At 42.2% G+C, this 17,312-nt stretch overlaps 1 protein-coding gene across 2 annotated transcripts in view; it reads left to right on the plus strand.

The window, feature by feature from the left end:
• LOC119522571 (putative bifunctional UDP-N-acetylglucosamine transferase and deubiquitinase ALG13) overlaps positions 1-11,574 on the plus strand; it is a 97,823-nt gene extending 86,249 nt beyond the window's left edge. For both annotated transcript variants that reach the window (XM_037820986.1, XM_037820985.1), the window contains one exon: positions 10,040-11,574. In XM_037820986.1, coding sequence (XP_037676914.1) covers positions 10,040-10,302 — 263 coding nt within the window. In that variant the 3' untranslated portion in view covers positions 10,303-11,574. The remainder of the gene's footprint in view (positions 1-10,039) is intronic.
• Positions 11,575-17,312: the final 5,738 nt, after the last annotated feature.

The raw sequence follows: 17,312 nt of genomic DNA on the forward strand, positions 1-17,312 counted from the left end.
AAATATAATCACATACAATACAGTCATCCAAAGTATACACTAGTTGTTCACAGTATCATCATATAGTTGTGATCCATCACCACAATCAATTTTTGAACATTTTCATTTCTCCAAAGAATAAAAATTAAAATAAGAATAAAAATATAAGCAAAAAGGATCAATCAAAATATCCCGTACCCCTCCACCCCCCCACCCATTATTCATTTACTTTTTGTCCTAATTTTTCTACTAATTTGTCCATATACTGGATAAAGCGAGCATGGACCATAAGGTTTCCACAATCATATATTCATACCGTATAAGCTATATAGTTATATGATCGTCTTCAAGAATAAAGAATACTGGTTTGCAGTTTGACAGTTTCAGATATATCCTTATAGCTATTCTAATAAGATAAAAACTAAAAAGGGACATCTCTATAACACATAAGAATTATCTCCAGAATGACCTCTTGACTCCCTTTGAAATCTCTCAGCCACTGAAACCTTATTTTGTTTCATTTGTCTTCCCCCTTTTTGTCAAGAAGATTTTCTCAATCCCATGATGTGAGGGACAGGCTCATCTCTAGGAGTCATGTCCCACGTTGCTAGGGAGATTTACACACCTGGGAGTCATGTCCCACGTGGGGGGGGGGGCAGTGAGTTTACCTGCTGATTTGGCTTAGAGAGGCCACATCTGAGCAACAAAAGAAGTTCTCTGGGGTGACTGTCAGGCACAATTATAAGTAGGCTTAGCCTCTCCTTTATAGTAACAGCTTCATAAGGATGTACCACAATCGAGAGCTTGGCCTACTAAATTGGTAGTTCCTAATGCTTGTGAGAATATCAGGAATTCCACGTTTAATATTTCCACATTTTCCCCAGTCCCTCAAGGTGGCATTGCAAATACTTTTTATTCTTAGCCCAGAGTGCTCTAAGATGTATCGGGACTTCACACTAACCTGTGCAAACCAACTGATTTCATTCCCTATTCAAGGTTCCATGTAATTATGGTGTTTGAGTAAACTGACCATACAAGTTAAATTATATAGTGTGCTACAGCAAGTATAGATTTTGCATCAAATAAATATTTTTTTCTTTGGTCCCACAGAGAAGCCGATGTTTTAAAGCATAGTTACTATCGTCCTCTACCCTTTAGTAGGATCTACCCCAATCTCAACCAAGTCCATTTTGTTCATATCTACAATCAAAGTCTGATCTCCTTTTCAGCCTCTTTAACAGTTGCTGTATGAGGCAGTGCCAACACTCATGGCTGCTAAACTCTGGCTCCAATACCCATGTGCCACATAGACAATCGAGGCTCCAGGGACCAACCAGGTCACACACAAACAGCTCAGCATCTCAGAATTTGGAAATAATTGTTACAACTCATGAGTAGATGTGGCTGCTCTAAGAACTTACAAGCTAGGAACCTTTACAGTAACCCTTTCCCTGCTAACCCATGCTCCCAGATTCAATTCTCAGACTTTGCACATTACTGTTAGTCCATATTAGTGAGGAGTTATAATGTTTTTCTTTTCATTTCTGGCTTATTTCACTCAACAGACTGTCCTCAAGATCCATTCACCTAGTTGTATACCTCAACTTCATTTTCGCTGCCGCTCAGTATTCCATTGTATGTATACACCACAGTTCACAATTCAGTTTATTAGTTGATGTATGTTCAGGCCATCTCCATCCATTGCAAATCGTGAATATTGCTGCCATAAACACGAGTGTGTAAATATCCCCTCATGTCCCCGCTCTCAATTCTTCCCAGTAGCAACCAGTAACAGGGTTGCTGGAGCATATTCCAGCCCCATACTTAACTTCCTGTGGAACCACCACACTGCCCTCCAGATGGGCTGCACCATTCTGCTTCCCCACCAACAGTGAATAGGTACATACCTCTCTCCACATTTTCTCCAGTGCCTACATCCTTCTGTTTTATTTTTTAAACAATTTTTTTTCACAACCCATACAGTCCATCTTAATTAAACAATCAGTGATTCCTGGTATAATCACATAGTTATGCATTTACCACCATGGTTTATATGAGGACATTTCCATTTCGCAATGAAGGAGGAAGGGGAGAAAGAAAATAAAATACAATGTAGAGGCGGAGCAAGATGGCGGAGTGGTGAGGAGCAGAATTTCGTCTCTCCCCTAGAGCAGCTGGCAATTACCCAAGAACTATATGAAACAGTGTTTTCGGGGTCTCCAGTAACCAGTCACACATTGGACACAAGTTTGGAATTGGAGGAAAAGCTGAGATCGCAGCGAACACTGTAAGTTCCCCGTACCAGGGGTCTGGTGCCCCTCCCCACCCAGACCTCACAGACTGTCTTGCTGCTGACTCCCTGAAAGGGGAAAAAGAAAACAAAAAACAGCAGTCTGCTGAGGGCAAGAAGGGAGGCTCAACCCAGCCTCAACTGCAGAATTAATTAACAAATTAATTAACTAACTTTGGGAGCTGGGGTGCTAAAGAAGGGCTGGGCTGCGAGAAGTGGGGGCACGTAAAAGCGGGCACCCATTCCCAGACTCCAAAAAAGCCATTTTTTTTTTCCCCTACATTTTGTCCCTTCTGGCTTCTCACTGATCCCTTATCTTTTTGCATTTCAATAGCCCCCGGCAGGGGTGGAACTGAAGCGGTTGGAGAGTAATTATCAGACAGTAGCCCAAAGCATATCTTTAAATGCTCTATTCTGACACTGACAAAACTTCCAGGCTGGGGAAAGACTTTTAAAAGAGACTCTTTTTTTTTTTTTTCCTTTTTTCTTTTTCTTGATTTCTTTTCTACTTTTTTTTTTTTTTTTTTTTTAATCTAAAAGTAATATATGTGGTTATTTTCTATTGGAAAGCCCAGGTTGAGGGACTAGGCTGGGCTTGGGGGAGACAGAGTACCCACAGTGTCTTTGAATTCCGTATTCACTACTGAAGGCCTCCACCCCCATCTTTAATTGGCAACTCAGGCTGACCAAGGAATCTACCTGGAGAGGCCCCAAAGAGGAGAGAGGAGAGAGGAGAAGGGAATAGTGCCCCTGAGAGACAACTGGAGTTCTGAGGACTGGGAGAGTGGAGGGAGGTCCAGCTCAACTGGCAGTCCTCCTTCTGGGAATTCAGACCCCAGGGGCTGGAATTCAGATTCTGGCTTCAGTCAGCCACGCCCCTGACAGGATCAGAGTCACCAGGAGAACTAAAGTCCCCATACCTCCTTACACTGGTGGGGGAGCTGCAGGCTGGCCAGCACCACCTGCTGGACAGGAGAGGAAAAGCACCAATTCTAAAGGCCTCATAGGAGGGTCTCATTCTCAGGAAAATTCCATACCCTCCCAATGAGACCTGGGCCTCACTAGACTGGGAAAATCTGACTAGGGTCGACCATATCTGAGGAGACCCACTCACAAAAAGGTTACATAGAGGCAGAACAAGAAACAGAAAAAACAAGAGGGGAAAAATTCTGATCAACTAGATAGAACCTAAGTTAGAGGTCTAGAATAAGTTGAACTGAATAACAGAGGCCAGAGAACAAAGCCAACCAACAAGAAAACCACTAGGTAAAAGACAGAAAACAAGCTCCAAAATAAACTAATCAAGAAAATCAGATGCCTAGACAACTTAAGATAACAAGCCATACCAGGAAACACGAAAACATGGACCAGCCAAAGGAACAAACTAATAGCTCAGCTGAGACACAGGAGTGGAGGCAACTGATGCTAAATAAATTTGATGAAATGAAGGAAGATATAGCAAAAGAGCTGAAGGATATAAAGAAGACACTGGCTGACCATAAAGAAGAATTCATAAACTTAAAAAAACAAATGGCAGAACTCATGGGAATGAAGGCCACAATGGAGGAGATGAAAAACACAATGGAGGGACACAACAGTAGATTTGAACAGGCAGGAGAAAGGATCAGTGAACTGGAAGACAGGTCATTCGAATTCATACACACAAAAGAACAGGTGGTGAAAAAAATGGAAAAATATGAGCAGGGTCTTAGGGAGCTGAGTGACAACATGAAACGCACAAATATATGTGTTGTGGGTGTCCCAGAAGGAGAAGAGAGGGGAAAAGGGGCAGAAAGAGTAATAGAAGACATATTCACTGAAAATTTCCCAACTCTTATAAAAGACAGAAAATTAGAGATTCAAGAAGTACAACGTACCCCAAATAGAATAGATCCCAATAGACCTACTCCAAGACACTTACTGGTCAGATTGTCCAATGTCAAAGACAAAGAGAGGATTCTGAAAGCTGCAAGAGAAAAGCAATCCATCACATACAAGGGAAGGTCAAAAAATACAATGTAAAGGTCATACCACAACAACACCAGCACCAAGAATCCCATACCAGTCCCTTATATTCCCCTCTTATAGACCTTTAGCCTTGGCATATTGCCTTTGTTACAATCAATGGAAGCCTTTTATAACTGTTCTGTTAACTATAGTCTCTAGTTTGCACTGATTGTGTTTTTCCCCCTTTACGATCCAGTTTTTAGTGCTTGCAGTGTTGACTCTAGGTTTCACTGAAGTATACAATCCCAGTCTTTATCTTCTTTTTCTCTGTTTTCATACATGGCCCTAGCCTTCCTCTTTCACCAGTATTCATGGTCATCTTTGTTCAGAGTACTTATAATATTGTGCTACCATAATACAGAATTGTGCTATCTATTTTTGGATCTATACAGTCCTGCTGAACATTCTGTACTCCTTCAGTATCAGATGTCTGATCTCTACCAGACTCTTCCATCTCCTGATTATCTGTATTCTCAACTCAAACTATCAAGGTTCGCTCATTAATGTTACTTCCTTTTAGTGAGACAGTACTTGTCCTTTTGATTCTGGCTAATTTCACTCCATGTAATGTCTACTATCTATCATTTTGTCTTTTGGATTTTATATGTTATATCTTATTTTCCTTTTTCTCTATCTTTTTTACCCTTACTGATAGTCTTCATTTTTACATTCTTCTCCAAACCTCTCTCTCCTGTCTTTTCCTGTCTACCTGTTGTGCTCCTTTCAGTATTTCTTGTAGAGTAGGTATCTTGTTCACAAACACTCAGTGACTGTTTGAGAATATTTTAAACTCTCCCTCATTTTTGAAGAACAGTTTTGCCAGCTATAGAATTCTTGGTTGGCAGTTTTTCTCTTTAAGTACCGTAAACCTCCGTGGTTTCTACTGAGAAATCCATGCATGGTCTTATCAAGCTTCCCTTTATGTGATGGATTGCTTTTCTCTTGCTGTTTTCAGAATTCTCTCTTTGTCTTTGACATTTGATAATCGGATTATTAAATGTCTTGGCTTAGGTATATTCAGATTCTTCTGTTTGGAGTACACTGACTTTCCAATTTTATGTTTTTAATAAACATGGGAAATTTTCAGTGATTATTTCCTCCAATATTGTTTCTCCCCCTTTCCCCTTCATGTCCCTTTCTGGGACACCCATAACACGTATATTCATGAGCTTCATGTTGTCATTCAGTTCCCTGAGATGGTGCTTATAGTTTTCCATTCTTTTCCCTGTCTGTTCTTTTGTGTGTAGAATTTCAGATGTCCTTTTCTCTAGTTCAGTAATCCTTTCTTCTGCTTCTCCACGTCTGTTTGTGTATGTCTTCATTGTGTTTTTCATCTCTTCTATTGTGCCTTTCATTCCCGTAAGTTCTGCCATTTCTTTTTTCAATCTTATGAATTCTTTATGGTCACTCTGTTTTTTTTTAATATCCTTCATCTCTTTTGCCACATTGTCATTGATTTGATTTAGAAGATTTGCTTGAACATCTTGAATTAGTCTCAGTTCTGTATTTCATTTGAAGTGTTAAGTTTGTTCCTCTGACTTTGCCATGTCTTCGTTTTTCCTAATGTGACTCTTTAATTTTTTATTGTCTAGGCATCTGGTTTCCTTGATTACCCCAATCAGATTTTCCCGGATCATATGGGCCCAGGTCTCAGGAGGAAGGTGTAATCAGTATCACCTTTCCCTGAGGAGCTGGTTGTTTCCCTGAGGATGAGACCCAGAAGGTTGTCATAGTTACCTGTGAGGCCTCTGGAGTCTGTGTTTTTCCTTTTCTGCCCAGCAGGTGGTGCTTCTCAGCACTCAGCTCTCTGCTGGTATAAGTAGCCCCTGTCCCGACCAGGGGCCGAGGGTGTCAGTAGCCAAGCTTAAGTTGTTTCTGGTTTTCTTTTTCCCCCAGGCCATGGTGTCTTAATTGTCTGAAGGAGGGCAGCCACTTGAGCTTGGCCCCCCTTTTCTTAGGGAAGAGACGCCCTTTAAGGAATTCTCTCCTACACTTGAATTCCTCCTCTGTCTCTCTGACTCTCTTAACTCCACCCTTGCCTGGGTCAGTCCTGATAGTTGAAAATGCCTGAGGCTTTCTCAAATGAGCTACTTTGAATGAGACAACAAAAAGGAAAAAGAAAGCAAGCCCCTTTTCAGAGCAAGTCCCCAGCCCCCCAGTTTCGCAGGTCGACTAGAGTTGGTATCCATTTCTCTGTGCCCCTTTTCTTGAGACACAGCCGTTTTCCAATTTTCTGAGCTCAGCTGTCTCCAAAAGCCTCTGTTTTTATTTATTATTTTTTTTACATCAGTCCCTCCTGCCTTCTTCACGAGAGACCTCAGGGTTCCTTTCCTGCTTGTTTGGAGTTTATCTTTCTTGTAGCTTATATCCAGTAGTTCAAATTTATTAATTAAAACCACAATTGGAGCTTGGTTGACTTACTGTCCCTTGCTCCTGGTAACCTACTTCTTTTTTCCACAGGGAAGCGTTCCAACTCAGCGTGCTGTTCCAGTTGGTGAGGGGTGACATCTCTGTAGTTTGGGTAGCTTTACTTACAGTTGTATCCTACAATCTCAGCCATTCCACCCACTCCAGGCTGGTGTACGATGTGTGTCCGGTCATGGATGTCCCCCAACAATTGTTCCAGTCTATTTACTAGTTATTCTTGGCTGTTTACTAGTTTCTTTAGAGGACTAACTAAATTCCACACCTCCCTATGCTGTCATCTTGTTGGTTGTCTTTGATCTCTATCTGTTCTTGTTTTTTTTGCTGGTTGTTTTCAGATTAGCTCTTCCTGCAGTCTTCCTCCCAAAATCAGGCACCCATAATGGCCTGCCACAATGTGGGAGGTAGGCACTGCGCACCCCAGTAAGTTCACTGTGTGTAGTAAAACAATCTGCTGGCTTGCAACCTGGGGGTTGTTTTATTTCCCTGGTGTAACAGTTGGGTCATCCTTATTTCTCAGCCAAAACAGGGCCGGGTTTCTATGTAGGGCATGTTTACCAGCTTCTGTGGTCCTTAAGAAATGGTCTGGAGCATCTTTTCAAAAGTGTTTTAGTTCTCTTGCATTTTCTGGACTGTCCAGCAGATGGTGTTGTTCAGTAGCTTAACCAACCTCAGAAGCGGCTTTGCTCCAAGTACAAGGTGCCTCCACACAGTTGTGCTGAAACTGCAGGATTCCTTTGTCCTTACTTTGCTGGCTAAAATCTGGCCTGATGTGGGACTCCACCTGTGGCAGAGGCCTCCCTCAGCTGACCCAGTCCTCCATCTGTACCCCAGGCAAGGAAACAGCGCCTGCTGCTACTTCCCTCAAGGGTGGAGGATGGAATTTCGGACCCAGGGCTGGAAACCCAGTTGTTATCCACATTTTCTCAGCCTCTTTGTCCCTCACTGACCTGGGCCTTGAAATGTCCTCCCCTGTACCCCGGGTCTTCAAATGGTGTGGGTATGTTTCACTGCTGTGAGAGAGTTTATAGTTTATGTCCCTGGTGGGAGGGGTCCCATCTGCTGATTCTGTGCCTTTCACACACTGAGACTGAATGAGGGGTACGGTAGTGGATCAGCTGGTCTGAGAAAGAAGATTCCTACCTGATATTTCTTCTCTTTCCTCAGTTCAACATTTGCAGGGTCTTTCTCCAGTCTATATCCTCCTCCATTTTCAGGCAATTCAGAATTGTCCTATTTTTTTTCATTGAATCTCTGGAGAGAAGTTTTTAGTAACTGTTTATGTCGCCATGTTCCTAAGGTCACCTCCCTAAGCCTGTACTTTTAATCTAAGAAGACATTCTTCACTCACCTATATTCAGATCTTAGCTCTGCCATTTACTAGCTGAATGATTTGGGTAAATTAGCTGACTTCATTTTGCCTCATTTTCCTGATTGTAATTTGACTTCCAACTGTCTGCATGTAGAGGTCAACAGAGAGTGGTTATTCAAGAAACCACTTTTTTTGTTGATCCATAAGAAGCAACTCCTCATACATTCAAGCTTTACTCTGAGATTGCAGCAATCCAGTCACAGTTTCAGGCTCTTTTTCTAATTCTAGTTCTCTTATTATTTCTACCACATCTGCAGTTAATTCCACTGAGGTCTTGAACCAGTCAGAGCCATCCATGAATGTTGGAATCAGCATTTTCCACACTGCTGTTAATGGTGATATTGGAGCCTCCTCTCTTGAATCACAGATGTTCTTCATGGCATCTAGAATGGCAAATCCATTCCAGAAGGTTTTTGATTAACTTTACCAAGATGTATTAGAGGAATCACTATTTTTGGCAACTATAGCCTTATGAGATGTATTTCTTAATAAGACTTGAAATTCGAAATGACTTCTTAATTCATGGGCTGCAGAATGGATTTTTTTTTTAGCAGGCATGAAAACAACATTCATCTCATACATCTTCATCAGAGTTCTTGGGTGACCAGTTGCATTGTCAATGAGCAGTAATATTTTGAAAGGAATGTTTTTTTCTGAGCGGTATGTCTTAATAGTGGGCTTCAAATACTCAGGAGAGCATGTTGAAAATATATGTGCTGCCATCCAGGCTTTGTTGTTCCATTTGTAGAGCACAGGCAGAGTAGATTTGGCATAAGTTCTTAAGTGCCCTAGGATTTTCAGAATGATAAATGAGCATTGGCTTCAATTTAACCACCAGCTGCATTAACCCATAACAGGAGAGCCAGTTTTTTTCTTGCAGCTTTGATGCCAGGCATTGACTTCTCCTCTCTAGCTATGAAAGTCCTAGATGGCATCTTCTTTCGATAGGAAGCTGTTTCATCTATATTGAAAATCTTGTTTGGTGTAGCCACCTTTATCAATTGTCTTAGCTAGATCTTCTGGATAACTTGCTGTTGCATCCACATCAGCATTTGCTGATTCACCTTGTACTTTTTTTTCCCTTAAACTTCATGAAGCAACCTCTGCTAGCTTCAAACTTCTGCAGGTTGCTCACCTCTTAGCCTTCATAGAATTGAAGACAGGGCCTTGCTCTGGATTAGGCGTTGGCTTAAGGGAATGTTATGGCTGGTTTGATCTTCTATCCAGACCAGTAAAACTTTCTCCATATAAGCAATAACTCTGTTTTCCCTTATCATTTGTATGTTCACTGAAGTAGCACTTTTAATTTTCTTTAAGAACTTTTTCTTGGCATTCACAACTTGGCTAACTGGCGTAAGAGGCCTAGCTTGACTTTCAACATGCGTTCCTCACTAAGCTTAATCTCTTCTAGCTTTTGATTTAAACTGAGAAACATGCAACTCTTCCTTTCATTTGGAAATTTAGAGACCATTGTAGGGTTATTACTTGGCCTAATTTCAATTTTATTATGTCTTATGGAATAGATAGGCCTGAGGACAAGCAGACAGACAGGGAACAGCTGGTCGATGGATCATCAGAAACGTGCAACATTTATCAATTAAGTTTGCCATCTTATATGGGTGTGGTTCATGTCACCCCAAAGCAATTACAATAGTAAAATCAAAGATCACTGATCACAGATCACCAAAACAGATATAATAATAATAATAAAGTTTTAAATGTTGAGAGAATTACCAAAATGTGACCTGGAAACATGGTTAGCCCATGTTGTTGGAGAAATGGTGCTGATAGACTTGGTCAATGCAGGGTTGCCACAAACCTTCAATTTGTAAAAAATGCAGTATCTGCAAAGTACAGTAAAGTGAAGTAAAATGAGATATGCTTATATATTGCATGGGGTTCTATTTTAGTGAACTTTTGTATAAAATGTGTACTATATATAAAGTATACTGTATTCTTTGTTTCAGGTACTTTTCCAAATGCTGATGCTGCATCTATCCCTCATGGAACAGTTTATTATCCAGTAATATCAGATCCCTATGGGCAGCCACCTTTGCCAGGTTTTGATTCCTGTCTTCCTGTTGTGCCAGATTATTCCTATGTTGCCCCTTGGCATCCAGTTGGTTTAACATATGGTGGGTCTTCTCATATTCATGGTGCTATGAATCCTGGGCCAGTTGGTTATATTGCCTCACCTCCCTCATCTCATTACATACCTCAGAATATGTAATACTCAACAGTATGAAGTATTCTTGCACTTCCATTTTTCTTGCTGTTTTGGTTTTTAAAGTGTTTTATGTTAGTATTTAAGTGACTTAAGTAGTTCTAGTGGTTGCTGTTGTACCTGTCTTTAAGATTATTTTGTCATTTGATTTAAATTAATACTTTAAAATAAAGGAATATTACTTTTGGTTGTGAATAAGGAAATTGGGATGGATGTACGACTAGTCCCATACTGAGCATACCTCATTGCATTCAGCTTTTTTTCTGTCAGCCAGCTTGTCAGCTTTGTATCAGTGATGGTACCATTGATAAAAGGAATAAATCATATAAATTATTTCCTTGACTCAGAAATCATATCACATACCAAACCATGCAAAATTGGAATAACTCATTTTTCTAGAAAATTATACAACAAAACCAAGAACCTTTGTTTCTTGATGACTAACTTAATATTAAATGAGAGAACTCTTCAGGTTTCTTAAGATTTGTCAGAATTGAGTTGTGTTCTATATTGATCAGTTTTGAAGGCACATGGTGCTCTGCTTTAGATTTATCCCATATGCTATTGTTTAATTTTGGATTTATGTAACTTTTACTGCACAGTATTGATTGGTGTCCTTTGCACAGTTAGCAGTAAATAAAAGCATTTGAAATTGCTAAAATGAGTGGGATTTTCTTCTTTTTTGCTTTTCATGGCAACAAGGAGTACCAGACATTTGATTGTTTCAATATGTTTTTTCCCCTGGCACTTTGATTGGAAAAGATTGTGAATTTATAAGCATGAACTGGTGGGCCCCTGAAATGTTAATTAATCTCAGGTTATTGCATTGTGCCCTGCCATATCTAGTTCTTTTCCCTTGAGTACCTTCCTTTTTTAGGTTGCATATCTGTTTTTTTTTTAAATCTGTAATCTCCTTTAGGAACTTTTATCTAGACTTCCTTTCTCGTCCTTTATTTCAAATAGTTATCATATTTCCTGCAACTTCTGTTTCTCAGACTTAATTTGTATCTCTTGAGGCCTCTCTTTTCTCTGACTTTCTGTGAGAACCAATTCATCCGCCTTTTTGCTTTCTCCCTTTCATCTACCTGAAGACCATGAGACTTGTATTCATCAGTTCTGCTCTGAGGGATAATTAATAATGTATGCTTTGTTGTATCTCACCTGAAAAACAGCTATTTGAAAAGCGTTCTTGGCCTCTTGCCTCTTCTCTCTTTTCTTGCAAGAGTGCCCACATATCCTGTCACATTTGTTGTTAATAAAACTTTCTACCTCCTCAAACTGTGCTGCACCCTTGAATTCTTTCTTGCGGCATGGCCAAGAACCTAGGAAACTGAATCTGATAGCGTATTTTGGCGAGCCAGCCAGGTGGCACTTCTCTTCAACCATCTGGACTGCTAAGTCATGGCTATTGAATGGGAGGCTTGACCATGTGCTTTTGCCTTTTCTTCTCACTTGGCTCATTGTTATCCTCTCCTCTGTCCTCATGCAATTCTGTGTCTCTAGGAATCTAGGGGCTCTGATCTGACTTGCCCAAGACATATACTCAGTCTATTCTGAGTCTCTGGTTCCCTTCTTGGAGATGACAGGAACCCGTCTCCATGCTGTGCAGACCAGGGAAACTCAGAGTGGTGTGTGATACTACTCTTGAGGCCTGACTGGAGGCTTCTCACCATGTCAAGCAGGAGTCCAGTGAAAGCCAAATCAAGTCCCCCTGTCTCTCTGTCTCTCCTTGGTTCTCCAAGGCTTCCCCACATTCTCTCCTTTTCCTTCTCTCTGGGGACCACCGGTGGATCCTCACTTGCCTAAGATTTCCTTGTCCCTCAGACCATTCCTCCTGCTGGATCTGTTCTTTTTCACCTCTTTGACAGAGGGCCTCTCCCCTGCCCCCATGAGAGTCTCCCTCTCGCCTTTCTCTGGCTTTTAATGCCTTCTGAGACATTCCATCTTTTGTAACACAGGATTCTGGGCTAAGGATTCTTGTACCAAATGAGATGTTCTCTTTAACATTCTAGGAATTCACCTCTGGTCTATGCCCATGGGAATTAAGTACTTTCCAATGGGAGTGTCTCCCTTCCAGGCCTGATTTTTTTTTTTTGTCTGTTGAGACCCATTGTGGCTTCCCTTCTTCTAGAGTATGCTCACTTTTTAGCCCTCAGGAATAAGAAACTTAGAGGACAAAGATATTCTCAAGGACAAAGGTATTCCCAGGAGTACTGGCCTAGACTTCTCTCAGGTGTGGCAAGTGCCCTGCCTCGAGACCATAGTTCTGGACACTTCCTAGGGAAGAATGTGCCAGGGATGTCCGGCAACTTCACGCCCTGTGTTCACAAGTGATTGGCCTTGGAAATCCCTGGAAGCTAGATCCAGACATCTCTCAGGAAAGGTGTTCTGGGACACCCGGTGACTGTACTCCCTGTGTTCCCAAGAGATAAGGCCAGCAGAGAGGGGAAACGCCCAGCTCTGATGCACGATGGGATGCTATGCAGTCACACTGGCAGTAGTGAGGCTCCTCTATGTCCTTTTCTGGAGTAAGTGGGAAATGCCAACAGTCAATATAAGCTAAATGATGGGGAGGCATAGCTTTCCAGTGGGACTCTGAGTTACAGTACCATCCTCCAGTCTGTAAAAGATAGGAAAAGTAGTCAGAAATTCCCTATGCCCAGATGTTTATATATCGCTATCAAAACAAGGACCTGAGAAAGACTGGTAGCTTGTGTTTTGCCCATGTCTCAATTTCCATTAGAGGAGAAAATCTTAATGATAAGCTAAGGGAGCTCACTCAGGAGAAAGGAAAACCCGGCTCTGTTCTAGCAAAGGTTAGTGGAAGGCCAAAAAGGTATACTAATGTCGGCCTGGATTCCAGGGAAGGTCAGATTTTTCTGGGCACCCATTTCATTAGCCAGTCTGCCCCTGACATTTGGAAAAGGCTGCAAAAGCTCTCCATGGACCCGCAAACTCCCATTAATGACCTGTTTTCTGTCTTTAACAATCGAGACAAGGCCGAGGAAAAGAATGCAATGAGAGGTAAGCATAAGACCAGAGAACAGGCTCAACTTATTGCAGTCACTGTTAAAGGTGCCCTGCCCCCTTGAGGTCACCCGAATCGTAGCTCCAAGCCTCAACGGCCTTGCTTCAACTGTGGGTCAGAGGGCCACTGGCAAAAAGAGTGCCAGAAACCTCGAGACATCCCTTGATTTTGGGCCCAGGGACTGCACCGTCTCCTGCAGGCTCCGGGGGCCATCCCGCCCCCACCCCCCACACCCACTCACAAGTAAAAAGAACCAAAGGTGCCTGGGGCTGCATATGACTCCGCTGACTTTACATCTGACCATCAACCTTGAGGAGCCTTGAGTGACGCTCATCGTGGCAGGTAAGATTATTGATTTCTTAAGTACTAGATTTGCCTACTCCATCCTGAATTGCCACTTTGGACCTACCTCCCCTTGGACTTGCCTAGTTATGGGAGTTAATGGTAAAAGCCAAAATTAAAGCCTTCAGTAGCCCTCTCCTTTGTAGTATTGAAGACATTTTAGTATCCCATCAATTTCTCATTGTCCTTGAATGCCCCACCCCCCTTCTAGAGAGGGGTCTTCTCTCTCTGGGGGCCACCTTAGGACTAGTAAACCTGGCTAGTGTTTACCCCCTTGTTTGCCTTGAGGCTGCTACTAGGTCCAGGCCTCTTGGCATCCCAAAGGAGAGCCTTGAGCAAATAAACCATCTGTATGGGATGAAAGCATCTCTGGGCAAGCATCCTGAGTAGACCCTGTCTACATTCAAATTCTCAGTCCTACATCTTAAAAACGCATTTTTTGTGTGTCCTACACCCTGACTCTTAATACCTATTTGCCTTTGAATGGCAGGGACTTAAGAAAAAGATTCCTGTCCTACTCACACAATGCTGCCCCAAGGGTGTCAAAATAGTCCACATAACTTTAAGAGTGCCTTAGCAGCAGACCTTACTGAACTCCAACTGCCTAAGAGCAGTCTTGCAAGGTATTAACTTTGTGAACTAACATATTCCTAGTATGACAGTAAATATTGTTTGTAGTCATTGCTGACTTCAAGCCCTGAATGAATGTAGAAAGTTTAGGAAAGTGAATTTTGTTTGTTGTAGTCATTGCTGACTATAAGCTCTAAATGGATATGAAAGTTGCAGAAGGTTTGAGAATGTAAATTTTATTGTCATTATTGACTACAAGCCCTGAATGGATACGGAAAATTGCAGAGGTTTTGAGAAAGTGAATCTTGTTTTTAGTCATTGCTGACTACAAGCCCTAGATGGATGCAGAAAGTTGAAGACGGTTTAAGGAAATGAATTTTGTTTGTAGTCGTAGGTGACTACAAGCCCTAGTTGTAGGTGGAAAGTTGTGGAGAGTTTGAGAAGGTAAGCTTTGTTTGTAGACAACTGCTGACTACAGGAAGTTATAGAGAGTTTATGAAAATAAATTTTGCCTGTCATAGTTAATGTTGCTCTCTTAACCATCTGAGTACTCTGTCTAAATGCTTATGCTGACCTTATCCTTTTATTTCAAAAGACAAGGCTTCTCCCTCTTAAAGGAAAAGGGTTACAAAAGATTTCTTCTTTCACCTTGTAAAAGTGAGGTGCTGAAATTGTTTAACATACTGAGTATTACAGTAATTTAAAAAGGTTTTCTTTCCTGCTGTTAGCTAAATTTGCATGGGTGAAATGTTACTCATCTATTTAGAAATTGTTTAGCATTCCTAAAGACTTGACAGTATTCTCACTTTCTATATTATAACCTGATACTTACTGATCTATACAATGTTAAACAACAATATGATAGTCTTAGTCATGGTTTCAGTTATTCCTAGAAAAAAATTACAGATTATAAAAACAACCACATTTACTTGTCAGTTATACTACTTTGCTCTAAAGTTTCCAAAATTTAAATTTTCTGTAGCACACTACCTAATTCAACCTGTCTAGTCAGTTTAAACAACCTAGTTCAGCTTTATTTGACGTAGAACCTAGAATAAAGAATAAAATCTTAATCAGAAAATAAAAATATTTGCAAAGTCTCATAAAAAAACTGGAGAAAGAAGTAAAACTATTAAACTTCCCCACCTGGGGAATTCTGGCTATTCTCTTAAGCAATTGGGGCTCCCAGTTTAATAAGCCAAGCTCTTGATCTTGAGGCTTGTCCTTAGGAAACTTATCTCTATAATGGAAAAGCTAAGCCTCCTTATAATTAATGCCTAAGAGTCACCCCCAGAAAACCTCTTTTGTTGCTCAAATGTAGTCTCTCTCTAAGCCAAACACTAAATAAACTCACTGTCTTCCTCCACTACGGGGGACATGACTCCCAGGGGTGTAAGTCTCCCTGGCAACATGAGACATGACTGCCAAAAATGAGCTTGGCCCTTGCATCATAGAATTAGTTGACCAAAAAAAAAAAAAAAAAAGGAAAATGAAATTTCAGTGGCTAAGAAATTTCAAATGGAGTTGAGCAATCATTCTAGAAGTTATTTTTAGGCAAATTTCAGCCAGCTATTGCAAACTGCCACAGTGTACTAAGCTCTAACCAACAATGTTCCTAAAAGCTCTAAACACCACCCTGAGCTCCATCTTACTCCTGCTTCTTTTCAGACTGTGTTTACAATTTCTTATCCAGTTTGTTTCTTCCAAATTAGAAGTTTTGCACAACAAACTTCTTGCCGGAGACTGTGCTTATGTTCCCCACGCCCAGCCAGCCACCCTCAGTAGCATAATCAGAGACTTTTATGCTCCCACAAGTAGGGCCTGCAATCCATTGACAGCTTGAAGCAGCTACAGAAGACGGACCATTGGCCCAAATTCCCTTAAGATTAAGGGAGTGGAGAACCTAAGATGGCAGCTAGGTGAGACAGGGCAAAAAAACACCTCCGTTAAAAACACTAGATAAAAGCCAGAAAGTAGCCCAGAACACCAGTTCCAGCGATGCACCAGCTGGACAAGGTCTGCTAAATCCACAGGGAATGTGCATTTGGTGAAACCAGGAGTCTGCATTCTGAAACGAGTGAGTGAGCCAGCTGAAAGTCCGGCGGCCATGCTGCAGTGTGGGGAAACCGTGGGTTGGCGTTTGGAGATGGACTAGTTCTTCAAAAAAAAAAAAAAAAAAACCCAGGAGCAGCTGCGGATACAGCGGCAAGAACCGTACAGTGAAGCGTGGCAGGGGTGGGCTGTGCCAACGCCTCATATCTGGCATGGAAGATAGCCCTTCCCACACCCGCTGCTAATTGTCTTGGAGCCAGGAGGGCAGAGGGGAGCCAAAAGGAGAAAGAAACTGGGCCCCTCGCAGCCATCTTCCCTGCGGGCTGGGGACGCTCCTGCCCGAGGCTGGAGCTACAGCCCGGAGCCACGCCAAGGGTCCCAGTGTGATTGGGAGTGTTTCCCGCAGCACTGAGCGCACACACCACAATATCAGCCATGGACAGTGGCATTTAGGGCACCCACAGCTAATTGTCCTGGAGATGGGAAGGTGGAGCTGTGCGAAAAGGGGAAAATTAACACACCCCATTCAGCCATCTTTACAGCAGGCTGGGAACACCCCTGCACGGCCCGGCGACCCAGGGCTTCCCTGGAGGGCTGGTGCGCACTTGTGACATGGCACAGCCTTCCCTCAGCAGAGGTCCTGGAAGAGCATGGCTGAGAAGGGGGACCTGCTCGGAAATCCCAGGGACCCTATGCCAGTACCGAGGACTTGCGGGTCAGCAGCAGAGACAATCTGTGGCAAGACTGAAATGAAGGCTTAGACTCTTGCAACAGCCTTAAATCCCCAGGAACACCTGGGAGGTTCGATTATTAAAGCTGCCCTGCCTACCGCTCAGGCACATGCCGCACATTCAGGTTGGACAGCACCAACAACACACCCAAACTTGGTGCACCAATTGAACCCCACAAGAATCAGACCCCCACATACCACAAAGACAAAGTTGGGGAGAACTGACTTGGGGGGAATAGGCGACTCGCGGACACCATCTGCGGGTTAGTTAGAGAAAATGTATGCCACCAAGCT

The sequence above is a fragment of the Choloepus didactylus genome, chromosome X (genome assembly GCF_015220235.1).
Source record: "Choloepus didactylus isolate mChoDid1 chromosome X, mChoDid1.pri, whole genome shotgun sequence".
NCBI classification, from domain to species: Eukaryota; Metazoa; Chordata; class Mammalia; order Pilosa; family Megalonychidae; genus Choloepus; species Choloepus didactylus.